Below are 17,700 nucleotides of genomic sequence, written 5' to 3'. Positions count from 1 at the left end.
CAGCCAATGAGAAATCAGTGTTGACTACACCCCACAACCAATCAATCTCCTCTTATTATCTGTATAGTATCTCAATGTTGAGCCAAGAGGAAATGGTACAAACCGTAAGCGGACAATGATTGGCTGTGAGGTAGAGTGATGTCAGTTATGTTATATTGGTGCCGAAAGTATGATGTTTAACACACAAAGTATTGCAGAGAAGATTGATATTGGTTACCTACTACGTTTCCTTTGCTGGCCTTTAGTTACCTCATTTGTAGGTAGGACTCAAGCTGGATGTACATGGTCTTCAGGTCTCCCTTAGCACCAGATTCAGTGATCATGATATCCTCATTCACTGAAAAAAATATAGTTAAAAATAAAGTTATGAGAGTGGTGAGGGGATAGGTCATATGTATGCTTAAAGGGACACTATAGTCACCCAGACCACTTCAGCTCAATGAAGTGGTCTGGGTGCCAGGTCCCTCAGGCTTTAACCCTTCAGATGCAAACATAGCTTTAACCCCTTCAGCACCACGGGAGGTGGACCCTGAGGGTGGGGACACCCTCAGGGCACTATAGTGTCAGGAAAACCGCTTTGTTTTCCTGACACTATAGTGATCCTTTAAATATCTGCAGCTTTTGAAACTCTGAAACCTGATGCCACTGCAGTTTTATAACTTCCCTAACTAGACAGTGTATTTAATATAGATTTTTATCTTGTGTACTTTTAATTGCCCGCTAGAGTCTACAACAGCCAGCATGTGATAAAATGTTAATTAACAGAGCAGACAGTACTGTAAATATGAAATATTTTTTTCAGTGAGGCTATGTAAGTCACAGCCAGGGGAGGAGTGGCTACGCCTGTGTAAACAAAGTGATTAAACTTCTAAATGGTAGGGGATTGAGTAGTGGGAATGCAGGGGCATGCACTATATGCCAAAACTGCTTCATTAAGCTAAAGTTGTTTTGGTGCTTAGGGTGTCCCTTTAAATGTTGGTATCTTCTGTTCTGAAAACAGATAACCATACAGTGAACATTTTCTTGGAAGCTCAGATAAGTGTGTAGTGTTAGACCCACATAACTATTTTTAGCTTAACTGTTTTGTGATAATTATACATTATTGTGAAACTAAAATTCCCATGAAGCAACATCCTCACTAGAAATGTTTTTTCTAGTGAATATGATTTTCACTTTGCATATGTTTTTTCCACCCGCTTATCATATTTTAATTTAAAGAGCTTTTTGTGGGAAAGCCTCAACTTTTGAGAATGGCTAACACACAGATGGGCCTGGGGGTGAGAAAGATGCAAAGAGGGGCCTGAGGGGAGAAAGACACACAGAGGGTCTGTGGATGAAAGACACACAGAGGGGCTGGGGGTAAAAGACACAGAGGGGCTGGATGTGAAAGACACACAGATGAATTGGAGAAGGGGAAAAAGAGACACACAGAGGGGCTGGGAGGAGGGGAGACAGATGGGCTGGGGGTGAAAAAGAAGCACAAAGGAGCTAGGAAGAGTAGCTTGGGGGAGTAAGCCCCAATGGGGCTTGGGGGAGTAAGATACACAAAGTGGGGTTGTAAAAGATACACAAGGGAGGTGTAAGACACACAATTGGGAAAAATAGGAATAAAGAAAAAAGGGAGTCATGCGCAGTTAGTATAAGTGTGCACACCCATGTCAGACGCGTGCGTGGGGAAAAATAGGGGATAAGATACACTAAAGGGGGTAATACATTTAAAAGAGGGCATAAAAAAGGAGGTGTTAAGAGGTACACAGGTGAAGATGCTTTTTTGGGGGGTGCGCCAAACTGCATCTACATCTGTGCGCTGACTACAATCAATATGGTCTTCACATATCAAATTTCCCCACTTGCACACACCTCCCACATTACCATACCACCAACATCTCACATTTAAATTCATAGTCAACCTCTCCTATCCTATATTTTCATACACCTACAATGGTATCTAGCCTGTAGCTATACAAGAAGGGGATATTCTCCAGTGTTATTCAAATTCAGAATAATTGAAAAAAAATGTTGAGTAATATGACTGAAACATGCTCAGATCTTGAAAAAAAATAAAGCTACAAATATAAAACAAGTTTAGGGCACTTTTACCCAAACAACTCTCCAAACACCCTCCACTTTGATTGTCAGCTCTCTCCCCCCACCCCACCATGATATATATCCCATGATATTGAAAAGGCATTTGAACAGGTGGAGGGGGGTCATAAAACATCAAGCCCAGTTCCAGACGCAGCGTGTAAGCTTCAACTTATAATCACTGACATATTTGTCATTAATTTATTTCTTTTACAGATTGTGTCATGACGAGAATTAATCATATGAATAATGCTGATGATGGTAGTAGATTCTATGAACTAGTTAGATAAAAAAAATGTGCTTCTAATCTAATCATTGTTCTGAAATAATCTCTGTTATAGGAAGATTCTCGATTTGAAAGAAAAGATCCTTATCCTTATTTGAGTTACGAACTGTGCTTTACTCAAATATTTGGTGCCATCTAGTGTCTCAATAAAGTGACTATCTTCTCAATCATTTCATTATGCTATCTTATGTTATGGTGTTTTTTTTTTTACCATTAGAAAGTGTTTTAATAGGAACCGTAAGGGACATATTCAATAAATAGTTGTTGTTATGGTTACAAAATGGCTTTCAGTGAGAGAGGTCAGAGTAGAATGGACAGACTGACACGAGCTGACAGAAAGGTGACAATAACTAAAATAACCACGCATTACATCGATGCTATGGAAAGAGCCCCTCTGAACACGCAATGTGTCAAACTTTCATCGCTACACATCATGATCGACTACACATTTAGATTTTAAAGTATGAAGCTGTGCTTGAATAAATTATATAAAAAATGTAAATGCTTGCGTAATGTGGACTGAAAACCATATTTGATCAGGATAATGTGAAAGTACGGTACATCCTTTTCCTGTCTTATGTTCAGTATGTATAAAGTTTATTTCTATAAACATTTATTATAGAAAAAAACTTTATCAACCATAGAAAAACACAACACAACACACATTGCGTGCTGTGTTGTTCTATGTGTTGATAAAGGCCTTTTTTTTGGACACAGCACATTGCCATCTTGAACTGGTACAAAATATATAACAAGGAGGTCAGTGTACCCCAATGGTCAAACCATAGAACATACATTAGTTCACAAAAATAATTATATTATACAGCAGCTCCCAGATGCGTGTAACAGGGCTAAAGTGTGCGGCAGCTCACACAGATGATTCAGCGGTAAAGCGCACTCGCTGGCAGAGCCAAACTGGAAAGAAGCCCTGGAAAAAAATGTATACCATTCCTAAAGGTCAATATATATATATATATATAGTACAGTGAGCACACAAGCTCACTGACATGCGCAAATAGGCTCACTGACAGACAAAAAACTCTCTGACTCGCACACAGGCTTACTACAGACAAACTCACTTGTATAAACACAAGGCTCACTACAAAGATGTTCAGGGACACACACATGCTCAATAAATAGAAGCTCACTGACACACACAAGCAGTACCATCTTAACAGTGTTAAGGGTCCCCGGGCAAAGCAGTGCACTGGGCCCTTCCTACACAACAACTCACAGGAATAAAAATTGTAATTATTGATAGACATACACACAGTACACAAATACGAACACCGAGAACATACACACAGTACACAAATACGAACACCGAGAAACTTCTGAATACACACACACAGACATTGCTGAATGCACACAGACGTTGCTGAATGCACACAGGCTGATTTTTACACTTACACACAGACTGCTGAATCCAACACACACACAGCTGAGTCCATACACACACACACAGACATACACACTGCTGAGTCCATACACACACACACTGCTGAGTCCATACACACACACACACAGACTGCTGAGTCCACCCCCACACACACACACAGACTGCTGAGGTCATACACACACAGACTGCTGAGTCCATACACACACACACACACACACACAGACTGCTGAGTCCATATATACACACACAAACACACAGACTGCTGAGTCCATACACACACACACACATAAACACACAGACTGCTGAGTCCATACACACACACACACATAAACACACAGACTGCTGAGTCCATACACACACAGTGGGCTGAGTACATATATACACACACACACACAAACACAGACTGCTGAATCCATACACACACACACACACTGCTGAGTCCATACACACACACACACACACACTGCTGAGTCCATACACATAGACACACACACAGACTGCTGAGTCCATACACACACACATACTGCTGAGTCCATACACACACACATACTGCTGAGTCCATACACACACAGACACAAAGACATACACACAGACTGCTGAGTCCATACACACACAGACTGCTGAGTCCATACACACACAGACTGCTGAGTCCATACACACACAGACTGCTGAGTCCATACACACACAGACACAGACTGCTGAGTCCATACACACACAGACACAGACTGCTGAGTCCATACACACACAGACTGCTGAGCAGAGGCGGCTCTAGACTTTGAGGCCTTAGGCGAACTCAAACATGAGGCCCCATTAACAAAAAAGTGTCACATATACACATTGATGCACAGTACCTGTGTATGTGCCTGAGAGTGTGTCTGACAGAGAGTATCCTTGTGTGTGAGAATGTATGTCTCTGTGAGCATGTTTGCGTTTTTGTCTGAGACTGAAGTGTGTTGTGTGTATGGCGGGTGATGGTGTGAGGGGGTGATGGTGAGAGGGAGAGCGGGGTGATGGTGAGAAGGAAGGGGGGTGATGTGAGAAGGAAGGGGGGTGATGTGAGAAGGAAGGGGGGTGATGTGAGAAGGAGGGGGGATGATGTGAGAAGGAGGGGGGATGATGTGAGAAGGAGGGGGGTGATGTGAGAAGGAGGGGGGTGATGTGAGAGTGGAGGGGGGGGTGACGTGAGAGTGGAGGGGGGGTGACGTGAGAGTGGAGGAGGGGTGACGTGAGAGTGGAGGGGGGGTGACGTGAGAGTGGAGGGGGGGTGACGTGAGAGTGGAGGGGGGGTGACGTGAGAGTGAGGGGGGTTGACGTGAGAGTGAGGGGGGGTTGATGTTAGAGTGAGGGGGGTGATGTGATGTGAGAGTGAGGGGGTGATGTGATGTGAGAAGGAGGGGGTTGATGGTGAGGGGGTTGATGGTGAGGGGGGTGAGGCTGAGGGGGGTGAGGCTGAGGGGGTGAGGGGTGAGGCTGAGGGGGGTGGGGGGTGATGGTGAGGGGGTGATGCGGGTGGTTGGGGTGAGGGGGTGATGTGGTTGGGGGGGTGATGCTGAGGATGGTGAGGTGGTGATGCTGAGGGTGGTGGGGTGGTGAGGCTGAGGGTGCTGAGGCTGAGGGTGCTGAGGCTGGTGGGGGGTGCTGAGGCTGGTGGGGTCGTGAGGCTGAGGGTGGTGAGGGGGTGAGGCTGAGGGTGGTGGGGAGGGTGGTGGGGCTGAGGGTGGTGGGGGGTTCTGAGGCTGAGGGTGGTGGGGAGGGTGGTGGGGCTGAGGGTACTGGGGAGGGTGGGGAGGCTGAGGTTATTGGGGAGGGTGGGGAGGCTGAGGGTGGTGGGGGTGCTGAGGCTAAGGGTGGTGTGGGGTGCTGAGGCTGGTGGGGGTGGTGGTGGGGGTGCTGAGGCTGAGGGTGGTGTGGGGTGCTGAGGCTGAGGGTGGTAGGGAGGCTGAGTCCATACATACAGACACACAAACTTCCTCACTAACACACACACACACACAAGCACATTAAGCCTACCTGTCCCTGGAGCCTGTTGCTGGGGGTCAGCCATCTTCTATCCTTTCCAGCAGCAGCATGGGCTGCTGCTTAACGGCGGGGGCGGGGCTTGTGTGCGGGAGGCGGGGCTTCGTTTGGGGGCGGGGCCTGTGCCAGGGAGCCTGTCAGTGCTCCCTCCGGCCCCAGACAGCCCCCTGCACAGTTCCAGCTGCTCTGCCCTGCATTCCCTCGGGCTGTCGCAGGCTGTTACAGCCCGAGGGAATATAATTTTAACACATGGCCAGCAGGTTGCTGGCATTTGGGGGGGCACAAGGGGGGGCACAGCATAATGTGGGGGGGGGGGCATGGCCCCTCTGCCCCCCCCCCCCCCCCCCCCCAGCGACGCCACTGCTGACTGTCCTGGCATATTATACAGAGACCTGTACAATACAGGGAGCACTGACTGTCCTGGCATATTATACAGAGACCTGTACAATACAGAGAGCAGCACTATACAGGGAGTACTGACTGTCCTGGGATATTGTACACACAGACCTGCTTTATACAAAGAGCAGCACTATACACTATACAGGGAGCACTGGCTGTCCTGGGATATTATACACAGACCTGTATTATAAAGAGAGCTGACTGTCCCAGGATATTATACATACAGACTTGTACTATACAAAGAGCAGCACTATGCAGGAAGCACTATACAGGGATCAGCAGGAGAGAAGGATCAGCAGGATATTACACACCCAGACCTGTGTTATACAGGGAGCACCAACTGTCCCAGACTATTATACACAGACCTGTATTATACAGAGAGAAGCACTATACAGGGGGCACTGACTGTTCCAAGATTTTAATTATACACACAGACCTGTATTATACAGGGAGCACTGACTGTCCTGGGATATTGAACACACAGACCTGTATTATACAGAGAGCAGCACTATACACTATACAGGGATCGCTGACTGTCCCAGGATATTAATTATACAAAAATACATGTATGATACAGGGAGCACTGACTGTCCTGAGATATTGTACACACAGATCTGTATTATACAAATAGCAGCACTATACATTATACAGGGTTCACTGACTGTCCCAGGATATTATACACACAGACCTGTATTATACAGGGAGCACTGACTGCCCCGGGATATTATACACAGACCTGTATTATACAGAGAGCTGACTGTCCCAGGATATTACACACACAGACTTGTACTATACAGAGAGCAGCACTATACAGGGAGCACTGGCAGTCCCAGGAGATTACACACACAAACCTGTGTTATACAGGGAGCACCGACTGTCCCAGACTGTTATACACAGACATGTATTATACAGAGAGCAGCACTATACAGGGAGCACTGACTGTCCTGGAATATTATACACACAGATCTGTATTATACAGAGAGCAGCACTATACACTATACAGGGAGCACTGACTGCCCCAGGGTATTAATTATACACACAGACCTGTATTATACAGGGAGCACTGACTGTCCCTGGATATTATACACACAGACCTGTATTATACAGGGAGCAGTGGCGTACTAAGGGGGGGGCGGGGGGTGCGGTCCGCCCCGGGTGCCACCAGTTAGGGGGGTGCCACCAGGTAAGGGGTGCCTCCAGGGCTTGTGACTCTGTGAGCTGTGTGGCTGCACAGGGCGCCGGGAGCCACACAGCTCACACACGCGGGGGCTGGGAATTCAGCAGTACACTGTACTGCACGGAGAAATGGGGGCGGAGCCAAACCGGATGCGGGGGCGGAGCTACAGCCAGCCTCCATTTGCTGCCTTTCACTGCAGCACACTGAGGGGAAGCAGGAAGGAGGCCCTGCTTCCCCAACTCCAACACACCAGGGACTCACTGACTGGACTCCTCCACCAGTAAGTAAAAGAGAGAGAGAGAGAGAGAGAGAGAGAGAGAGAGTGTGTGTGTGTGAAACTGCTTGTGACTGTGTGTGTGAATCCCTGCCTTTGACTGTCTGTGACTGTGTGTGAATGTCTGCCTTTGACTGTCTGTGACTGTGTGTGAATGTCTGCCTGTGACCAGTGGCGAATCTGATCCGTGTCCCCCCCCCTACCCTGACCCTCTCCCCCCTGACTGTGGGTCCTTCCCCCCCGACACATACATACAGACACAAACACATTCACACACCCCCGACAGACACATACATACACACATGCAGACACATACATACAGAGACACATACACACACACACATACAGAGACAAAGACACAGACAAACATACACAGAGACACACACATACATACAAACACAGTCACAGACTGTACAGACATACGGATACACACACACACAGAGACAGACACACATACAGAGACACAGACACACACACACACACACACACACACACAGACATACATACATACATACGGATACACACACACACAGAGACATACACACATACAGAGACACAGACACACATACATACACACATACAGAGACACAAAATGTTTCCTACCATGTGTGACTTCCCTGGGGTCCAGTGGTGGCTCAGCCTGATGGGAGTCAGAGTTCTCCTTTCTGTTTCCTCCCGCGCGGGCTCTCAGTATGCTGGGAGGAGTGACTATATGTGACTGTGTGTGTGAATGTCTGCCTGTGACTATCTGTGACTGTGTGTGAATCCCTGCCTTTGACTGTCTGTGACTGTGTGTGAATGTCTGCCTGTGACTGTCTGTGACTGTGTGTGACTGTCTGCCCGTGTCTGTGACTGTGTGTGAATGTCTGCCTGTGTCTGTGAATGTGTGTGAATGTCTGCCTGCAACTGTGTCTGTAAATGTCTGCCTGTGACTATCTGTGACTGTGTGTGTGAATGTCTGCCTGTGACTATCTGTGACTGTGTGTGAATGCCTGCCTATGACTATCTGCGACTGTGTGTGAATGTCTGCCTGTGGCTATCTGTGACTGTGTGTGAATGTCTGCCTGTGGCTATCTGTGACTGTGTGTGAATGTCTGCCTGTGGCTATCTGTGACTGTGTGTGAATGTCTGCCTGTGGCTATCTGTGACTGTGTGTGAATGTCTGCCTGTGGCTATCTGTGACTGTGTGTGAATGTCTGCCTGTGGCTGTCTACCTGTGACTGCGTCTGTGACTGCCTGCCTGTGACTGTGCATGAGACTGACTTTTGGTGACTGTGTGTGTGACTGTCTGCCTGTGCCTGTATGTATGAATGTCTGCCTGTGATTGTCTACCTGGGACTGTCTGCATGTCACTGAGTGTGTGTGACTGTGTGCTGCCTGTAACTATGTTACAGTCTGCCTGTAATTGTGTGTGTGTGAGACTGTGTGTGTGTGACTGTCGGTCTGTAACTGTGTGTGTTACTGTCTGCCTGCAGCTGTGCGTTTGACAGTGTGCAAGTGACTATGTGTTTGGTACGGTGTGCATGTGGCTGTATTTGACAGTATATGCGTATAACTGTGTACATCTGACTGTATCTGACTGTCTTCGCCCTGCAGTGAGTCGTCACATAACATCATCCAAGCATCGGCGTCATATTACAGGATGTGCAAGGAACGTGTGCATGAAGAGCACAGAGATCCCAGCAGCAACCACTGACTACCAGGGACTGAGGATCCACTCTAGCCCTCCCAGAGCAAGGTAGGGAGGCTGGTGGACCTCTTAATTATTAAATGTGTGCATGTATGTGATGTTTGCGTGTGTATATCTAATTATGTGTGTTTGTAATTGTATGTGTGTGGGTCTGTGATTGTGTATGTATGTGTTTATGTGTGTGGTTGTGTGTGTATCTCTGTAGTTAAGTGTGTGTGTGTGTGTGTATATATATATATACACATATATATATATACACACACAACACACTTAACTACAGAGATACACACGCAACCACACACATCAACACAGACATACACAATCACAGACCCACACACATACAATTACAAACACACATAATTAGATATACACACGCAAACATCACATACATACACACGTGTATATATATACATACACACACACACACACACACACACACAATCACAGATATACACACAGACATACACCTATTGTGTTATTGTGTGTGTGTATATAAATGTGTATGTGTTTGGTACATAGCTCCCTTATTTGGTGTCCTTAAATATTGCAATCCCACATAAGGATAACAAATAAGGGTGTTATCTACTAAACAACTGAAATTAGGAAAAGGTTTTTTTTTTAATTCATCTTTTAGCTGTTTAGTTGATAATTCTCTAAATTGGTGTCCTTATGTGAGATTTCCATATTTAAAGATACCAAATTAGGGTTATGTTTAGCAGATAGCTCCCTTATCCTTATTTGGTGTCCCTAAATATGGCAATCCCACATAAGCAGAGCAAATAAGGGAGTTATCTGATAAACAAAGATCGACGTTAAGAGGTGTCAGCTAGCCCACGAACAAGAAATCTGGGTGGCTAATGTGAATTATATGCAAATTTGTTGACTGATGCCAACGTGCACTGCATCCTGCCAATGGCAGCACATTACCCCATCCCTTAGTGAAAAGTTTTAGTGCCCCCCCCCCCAGTTTGGATTGTGGTATCTTACCCCCTATATATTGTTCCTATGTGTCTATGTATCTGCATGTGTGTCAGTGTGTATTTAGGTGTGTGTATGTGTATATGTGCATACATCTCAGAATCTCGCCAACACTACACACAAATACAACCCTGCATTTCAACGTCACCATTATATATAACCACACCACTGCCTTCAAAAACCACACTACATAAAAATGCATGCCTGCATTCAAACGCCAACACCACATACAGACACACATCCTACATTCACTCAAACATACTCCATACAAAAACATGCTTACATTTAAAAGCATAAACACTGCTTAGTGCTAAATACATAAAAAAAAAAAAAAAAAAATTGTGGTTGCTTTTTACATTTTAAAGTTGGGGGGTGGAGGGGGTGCCAAAAATAGGACCCGCCCCGGGTGCCAAATGCTCTAGGTACGCTCCTGACAGGGAGCACTGACTGTCCCGGGATATTATACACAAACTTGTGTTATACAGAGAGCAGCACTATACAGGGAGTGCTGACTGTCCCAGGATATTATACACAGACCTGTATTATAGAGAGAATAGCATAATAGTATTTTACAGATAGCGGAGCATATACCCATGTCCCAATCTCTAGACTACTAGTACCTGTAAACAGCAGCACCCAGATGCGTGTAACAGGACTGGGATATGCAGGCTTAATTGTGTGACAGCTCACACAGGTGATTCGCGGTAAAGCGAATTTGCTGGCATGCACACATGCTGCTGAATACACACACACACAAAGACTGCTGAATACATACACACACACAGACTGCTATAAACTATAGACTGCTATATAGACTTATAGGGTTGGCATACCATTTTTTCCAGGGCTGCTTTGTATTCTTTTATGGTTTATGGCAGGGGTAGGCAACCTTTTAGCAGCACTGTGCCGATATAGGATTGTGGTGTCCCGTAGCGTGCCGATCCTATTTTTTTAAATTGAGGTATGTATGCTGCTTGTGTTATTTTTACTGTAATTGCCTAGTAGCGTTGTATTTGTGAGCGTTGTATTATATTGTATATGTTCATTAGTAGTTTATGGTATCGTGTATGATACATATGAATGTGGGCTGTGTATGAGGGCTGCTTGTGGAATTGTGTGTGGATGGATATGTCACATTGTGTGTTTGGTAGTGTGTGGGGGCTGTTTGGTGTATTGCATGTGAGAGGCTGCATGCGGGGTTGTGTGCATGTATGTGGATTGTTAGTGGTGTTGCGTTTGTGGGGATTGTGTGTATGTTTGTGTGTGGGCTGTTCGTATTATTTGTATGAGGGGAGGGTTTTTCTGCATTTCTGTGTATATCTAGCAGTGTGGGTGCCTTCTCTAGGTTCCAGTGGGGACCAGGCCGGCCAGGTATAGCTCAAGTATAGGAGCTGCAACAGCAGCTGCAGGCTGCTCAGCTACAGTGTTGATTCCCATTCACAAGTGCTGGGAGGAAGTGATCTGAGATCACTTACTCTATGTGCTGCAATGCATAAATTGAGGATTGTCCTTCACCACCTTTTCGTATTAGCAGATATCTGAAGTTTAACTGGGACTCCTGATAGGACAGAGCCTGTTTGGCTCTAGCAGCCTTGAGTGCCGTGCGAAGACACCTCGAGTGCCGTGCATGGCACTAGTGCCGTAGGTTGCCTACCCCTGGTTTATGGTATACCTGTATTAAGCGGTGTATCCTGGTTTTGTGCTGCCCTAGGCAGGAAAAAACTCAGGCACGCCCTCTCTGAGTACACACACACACAGAGACTGCTGAATACACACAAACTGCTGAACACACACAAAGACTGCTGAATACACACACAGACTTCTTTCTACACACAAAGACTGCTGAATACACACAGACCGACATCTGAGTACACAAAATCCAACTGTTAAGTTCAGCCTTCCTCACATATGTTTTTGCTGTTGATCCAAAAGAAGGCAAAAAACCTAGTCTGTAGCGCTTCCAATTTTGCAACAAAATAGGAAAAAATTCCTTCTTGACCCCAAAATAGCAGTCAGATGTCTCCTTGGATCAAGCAGCTATTACCCCACTAATTAATATCCCCTCTGAGGCACAGTTTTTCCAAACTAAAGAGATTTACATTTTTTTAACCTTTCTTCATAACTAAAATGCTCCATTCCTTTTATCAATTTTGTAGCTCGTCTCTGCACTTTTTCTAGTGCCATGTTATCCTTCTTTAAAACAGGTGCCCAAAATTGCACCGAATATGCAAGGTGTGGTCTTACCAGCGATTTATAAAGAGGCAAAATTAGCCAATCACAGGTAGCAGACTGTGAATGGACCACTATATGATGAAGATGCCTCGGAGGCACAAGATTCTCCATAGATTTAATAAGATGTTACTCACTGCAGGTTGCAGAAAACATTTCAATAACATTATACCCGAATTGTAAATATATTACTACGCCCATTCCCCAAGAAAAATGTTAAAGGATCTAAATGATGTTGTTATCGTACCCCTACAGTTCCTTTAATGTCAATCCATACTTTTCTGTGCAATGTTTTTTTTATTACTCAAGTTATTTAAAGTGAGTCTAGAAAGCAAAAACTACATGTGGTCTAGTATGTGTGACAACATTGCGTTATAGATCAGAAAAGCTAGATGTCAGTTTGTTCAATACATGAACTCGTTTAATTCATTCATTCAGTGAGAACGCTCAGATGACGCTCTCAGGCAATGAATGAACCTACACCTACATTGGTATCTGGATTCTCCAGCTCAAGTAGATTGGAAGCCAAGTGGGCTCAGGTATTTGTCAAACCATGCTAAGACAGTTTGACAAATTACACTGAGATAGTGCCAGGGCACTCATCGCACCATAACCACTACAGCAGGCTTCAGCGCACAACTGAAGTAGGTATCTTACAGAAATTAAAAGCAATCTTCAGGTAAGTATATGTTTTAATCTTTACATTTCTGTATAGAAAGGTAGGCACGGCCGAAGCGAACGGTCGCACACACGGGGAGCTCCGAGCGGTAAACTGAGAAAAAGTGCAGAAACACCCCAAATATCCCCCCCGCGGGACCCCAATAACCGGGCACAACCTCCTGGACAGTATGGGGAAAAAGGGGAACAAAAAAACCCCGAACAAGCCCGCCACGGGACTCACGATAGGGCAGATGTGGAGGCAGGCACAGGGAGCAACAGAATCAAGCATGGCGGCCCTGCATGGCGGATACTCGGATTTCTCCGAGGAACTGTCGGAGGAGGAGGAAGAGGGATGCACACAACCTGCTACCACTCAGCCCTCTCATCCACCACCACAAAAGGCAAAACAACGTGGCAAACAAATAGACTCAGAACCGGTCACCACAGCGGTCTTGAAGGCACTGCTGCTGGACCTGAAAAGCAGTATCCACGAGGATATTACAACACTCCGTGCAGACCTGAAAGGCCTGACAGGCCGCATCTCCAACCTAGAGGGCTCCATACACTCTCAGGCCCAGGAAGTCACTGCACTGCAACATACTGTACAAGAATTAAAAAGGCAGAACCAGCAATATGAACACCGCCTCGCGGCGCTTGAGGATGCCAGGCGTGGCTCCAACATCAAGATCAGGGGAATCCAGGAGGACATCCCAGAAGCCGACCTACCTAAACTTCTGGGGCGCCTGATCCCAGCTATTCTGCCTCCCAGACAGGCCACAACGATCACCCCAGTAGAGGTGTTCCGTATCCCTAAACCAGCAAGCGCACCAATCAAGGCCACAAAGGATGTCATCATGACGCTCCGCAACAGAAAGGATAAGGCGACAATCCTGTCCACCCTCCGTGGCAGGACCCCCTTCAGTTTCGAGAATATGGAACTTTCGTTTTACACGGACCTGTCCAACGGTACCCTGGCCTGGCATAAGTCGCTCAAGCCACTCACCACAACGCTACGGGCCCACAAGATAGACTACCACTGGCGGTCCCCTAGGACACTGGCGGTCCACCGAGGTGCAACTGTGCACACCATCCAAGATATGCACGACGCCCCGGCCTTCTTGCAGACCCTTAATCTACCTCAGGACTCCCTGCCCCTGGTGGGGCTGGCCGGCAACAACAGCAGCTCCCCAAATCGCACCCACATCTGGGACCCAGACTTGACCGTCCCTTTCACCCCCCAAATTTCCACGCCAATTTAATTTAATTTTACAGTTTCATTTTACAGTTGAAGAATGGATCATCAAGCTAATGCTGTCTATGTAATTTTGGTTCCTGTCAAAATAAGGTTAAAAGACAGTGCTTTAGATTAATCCTCAAACTTTTTCGCCTCCAGCGACCACATTAAATATGTTTAACGACAAATTCCACATTTACACTTTGCGACATTTACATGACGAAATATAAAATAGACATGGCGATGAAACGTTGAACACTTTAACAAGAAAAAAAATATGTATTCAAGACGCTGCTTAAACCACTAACTGGTTTCTGTCTTCAAATGTTTCTGTTATTTTTCTAGATACTCTCCGGCTCACTCATTGTATCTTGATGTCCATTTTGGAAATATCTTGGGAACCTGGGAACTACTAGATAATGATGTAAAAACACTTAGATTAGCAAAAACAACGATGGCCAGAATGTTGCATAGGCTACTCTTTCGGATCCCTTGCTGATTTCAGCACATCACACAAAAACTGCTTCACAAATCCACTGCACAGAATAAGATTGTAAAAAAACATACAACAGTGCCAAGTTAAAATGATGTCTGCTTGCCTGTTATGATTGTGGAGTCTGAAAGAACATGATTATAAATAATTAAAAACAGGCTGATGACTATGGGCTTTATCTATTAAACCGTGTATTTTGGTGCACTATGAAGCATCCAAAATTTAGATAAACCCAGCTAAGTTCCAAATTTTTTTATAAATGCCGGTTGGAAATTGTATTCTAACAGGCAGGTTATGCCTACACTTTAAGTGTTAGTTCTTACTCAACAAATCTATTTTAAATGAAAATACCAGCTTTTATACTTCCCCAAAATTATATTAAATACGAATTTTGAATGAATAATCAAGCATGTGTGGCAATATCCCAAAAAATGTACAAAACCTGCTGACAACAATTCTAAAACCAGCTATCTCAGGAATGCAGCAATGCACTGTAATTAAAGATTTGGTAGCATGTTGGTACTATGTTGCTATGGTGATGGTTTGATTTGGAGAAGTCAGCTAAAGGCGCAAGATGGCTGCTTCCGCAGTAGTACTGGTAGCATCCCTACTTAGGATTTGAGAAATGTAACACAAATACTACCTGTCAGGTTTTCAACTAAAGGAAATGTTTCTAAAAATGTAATCTAAAAACACGGTTGTCAAATTGAAAAGAGAACTTTCATTATTGTGATAATGCCATCTAGGTTTATATACAATTTGATTCATGCCAGCAATCAATCATCCCGCCCCGTCCTTCTTTAATTATGTTTCTGCTTAATACATTCAGTATATAATAAATCCTATTGCTGTCACTATTATTACAATTTAATATTACGAAGCAGCTTCAGAAGTAACAACCTCTATCAATAGTATATCTAAACAAATCAAGCATGCATATGCTATTTTGATATCAAATTCTGCAATAGAACAGCTGTTATAGAGATCACAAATACTGTCCTGCTATGCACTTTAATTTATAAACTACAAATGTTTTTTTACATTCTTTTTTTATAAGTCTTCCCCGGAAAAGCAATCACATATACAAAAGAAAAAAAAAAAGAAAATTAAATAAAAATGGAAAGCTTAACAAATCTCCCATATCAACTCTTTAAGGATAAAAGATAAAAAAAAAACTGCATAGAGCATTCAGTGTCAAAGTATATACACACTATAAAGTGGGTTATTCAGCACTCAGGCATAAGGGACTTGTCTAAGAAGGACTATGCACACACAAGAATTAAAGTAGACGTAATGACTGAAAATGGAATTGTTTTTCCAGAATGACAATGAAGGTTCTCTAAGTACCGTTAGAACCCTGGGACTTAATGACACAATGTTGTAGAATCTAGAATCATTAGTTCACTGAGATGCCCCCTAACACATGTCCCAGCAGAAAGACTATTTCACATCTAAGCTTTTTTTTTTTTTTGGCAGAAATGGCTGTCATCTGACAGCTCAGCTAGCTGTGATCTTTTGGGAAGTCAGGCTTCCTCCCGTCCCACTCTTTTTTTTTTAAATATATTTTCACACACACCCACATACCCACCCTTTGATGATCTGTACCTTCTGTGTGGCAGCTAGAGGAGAGGATGGTGTTTGGAGGTCTGAAGATGTAAGGCAGGTAACGGGAAAAGCATTTCATCTTCAAATGAAGGATCATGCAGAGCCTTCTCATTCCATAAGGATCCTGCTGTCAGGGCTTGCTAGATTGTAGATGCGTCCTCTGATGGCTCCAGGGCTCTGCATGGAAGGGAAACCCAAGTATTTTCTGGAGCCAGACCCCATTGTATTTAGCTATCGGCAGCAAGGAAGACCTGCCTCACATTACTGCATGCATACTGCTCCAACTCTGAATCTCCCAAGCAGGCTGGGGAAGCTTCTCATTGGCCAAGCTCGCTAGAGCAGTATTTGCTGACTAAGTCAGTCTTGCTTGTAAACACACACACTGAACAAGCTTGCTTCCTGCATTCGCCTCTCCATAAGTCCAGTGGGAAAAAAAAAAAACAAATGAAGGGGGAATCACTCCCCACTTTGACAGCAGAGCATGCTCAAAATCTAGCAAAAGCAATATGTGGGTGATGCTATTGGTCAGTGAAAGAAAAAAATAATAACAGTTTTTGTCTGGTTTCAGTATAGTCTGTCCCCATCCTCCCCTGTATTGTTGTAACAGTGATCTGTGTTAACCATTTGCACCCCTCATAGCTTTGCAGTACAGAGTTTAATAAAGGTTGGAATATTCAGTTTTGGTCTTTCAACTGTTAAAGCCCCAGAAGCAATAAGTGATGTACTTCACCTATAAGGAAACTATAATACAAATTAAAGGGATACTCTAAGCACCAAAACAACTTTAGCTTAATGAAGCAGTTTTGGTGTATAGACAATGCCTATGAAGTCTCACTGCTCAATTCTGTGCCATTAAAGAGTTCAATCACTTTTTTTCTGTTTATACAGCGCTAGTCACGCCTCCCCTACTGTAACTGACACAGCCTGCGTGAGAAACATAGTTTTGTTTTCAAACAAGTCTCACAGCACAGTTTTTTTTTACTTTAGAAGCTATAAACCAGAGCTGGGAATAAGAAATTCTAAATGAAACATACTTTATAAAAATCTCTCTTTACATGACTTGTGTAAGAATTAAATGTAACTCACAGGCAGGGGGGATAAGGCTGGGGCTGCAAAAGCAAAGTAATTTAACCCCTAAACTAAAAAGAATTGAGCAGTGAAACTGCAGCAATACA

The 17,700-nt window shown here is 44.5% G+C and overlaps 1 protein-coding gene across 1 annotated transcript in view; it reads right to left on the bottom strand.

Annotated features, from left to right (window-relative positions):
* LOC134601646 (protein kinase C delta type-like) overlaps window positions 1-16,939 on the bottom strand; it is a 36,958-nt gene extending 20,019 nt beyond the window's left edge. Inside the window, exon 1 of the mRNA XM_063446164.1 lies at window positions 16,509-16,939. Coding sequence (XP_063302234.1) covers window positions 16,509-16,637 — 129 coding nt within the window. The 5' untranslated portion in view covers window positions 16,638-16,939. The remainder of the gene's footprint in view (window positions 1-16,508) is intronic.
* Between the last annotated feature and the right edge of the window lie 761 nt (window positions 16,940-17,700).

The sequence above is a fragment of the Pelobates fuscus genome, chromosome 3 (genome assembly GCF_036172605.1).
Source record: "Pelobates fuscus isolate aPelFus1 chromosome 3, aPelFus1.pri, whole genome shotgun sequence".
Classification (NCBI taxonomy): domain Eukaryota; kingdom Metazoa; phylum Chordata; class Amphibia; order Anura; family Pelobatidae; genus Pelobates; species Pelobates fuscus.
The sequence above is the reverse complement of the archived record's forward strand: the minus strand, read 5'-3'. Positions and strand labels throughout refer to the sequence as shown.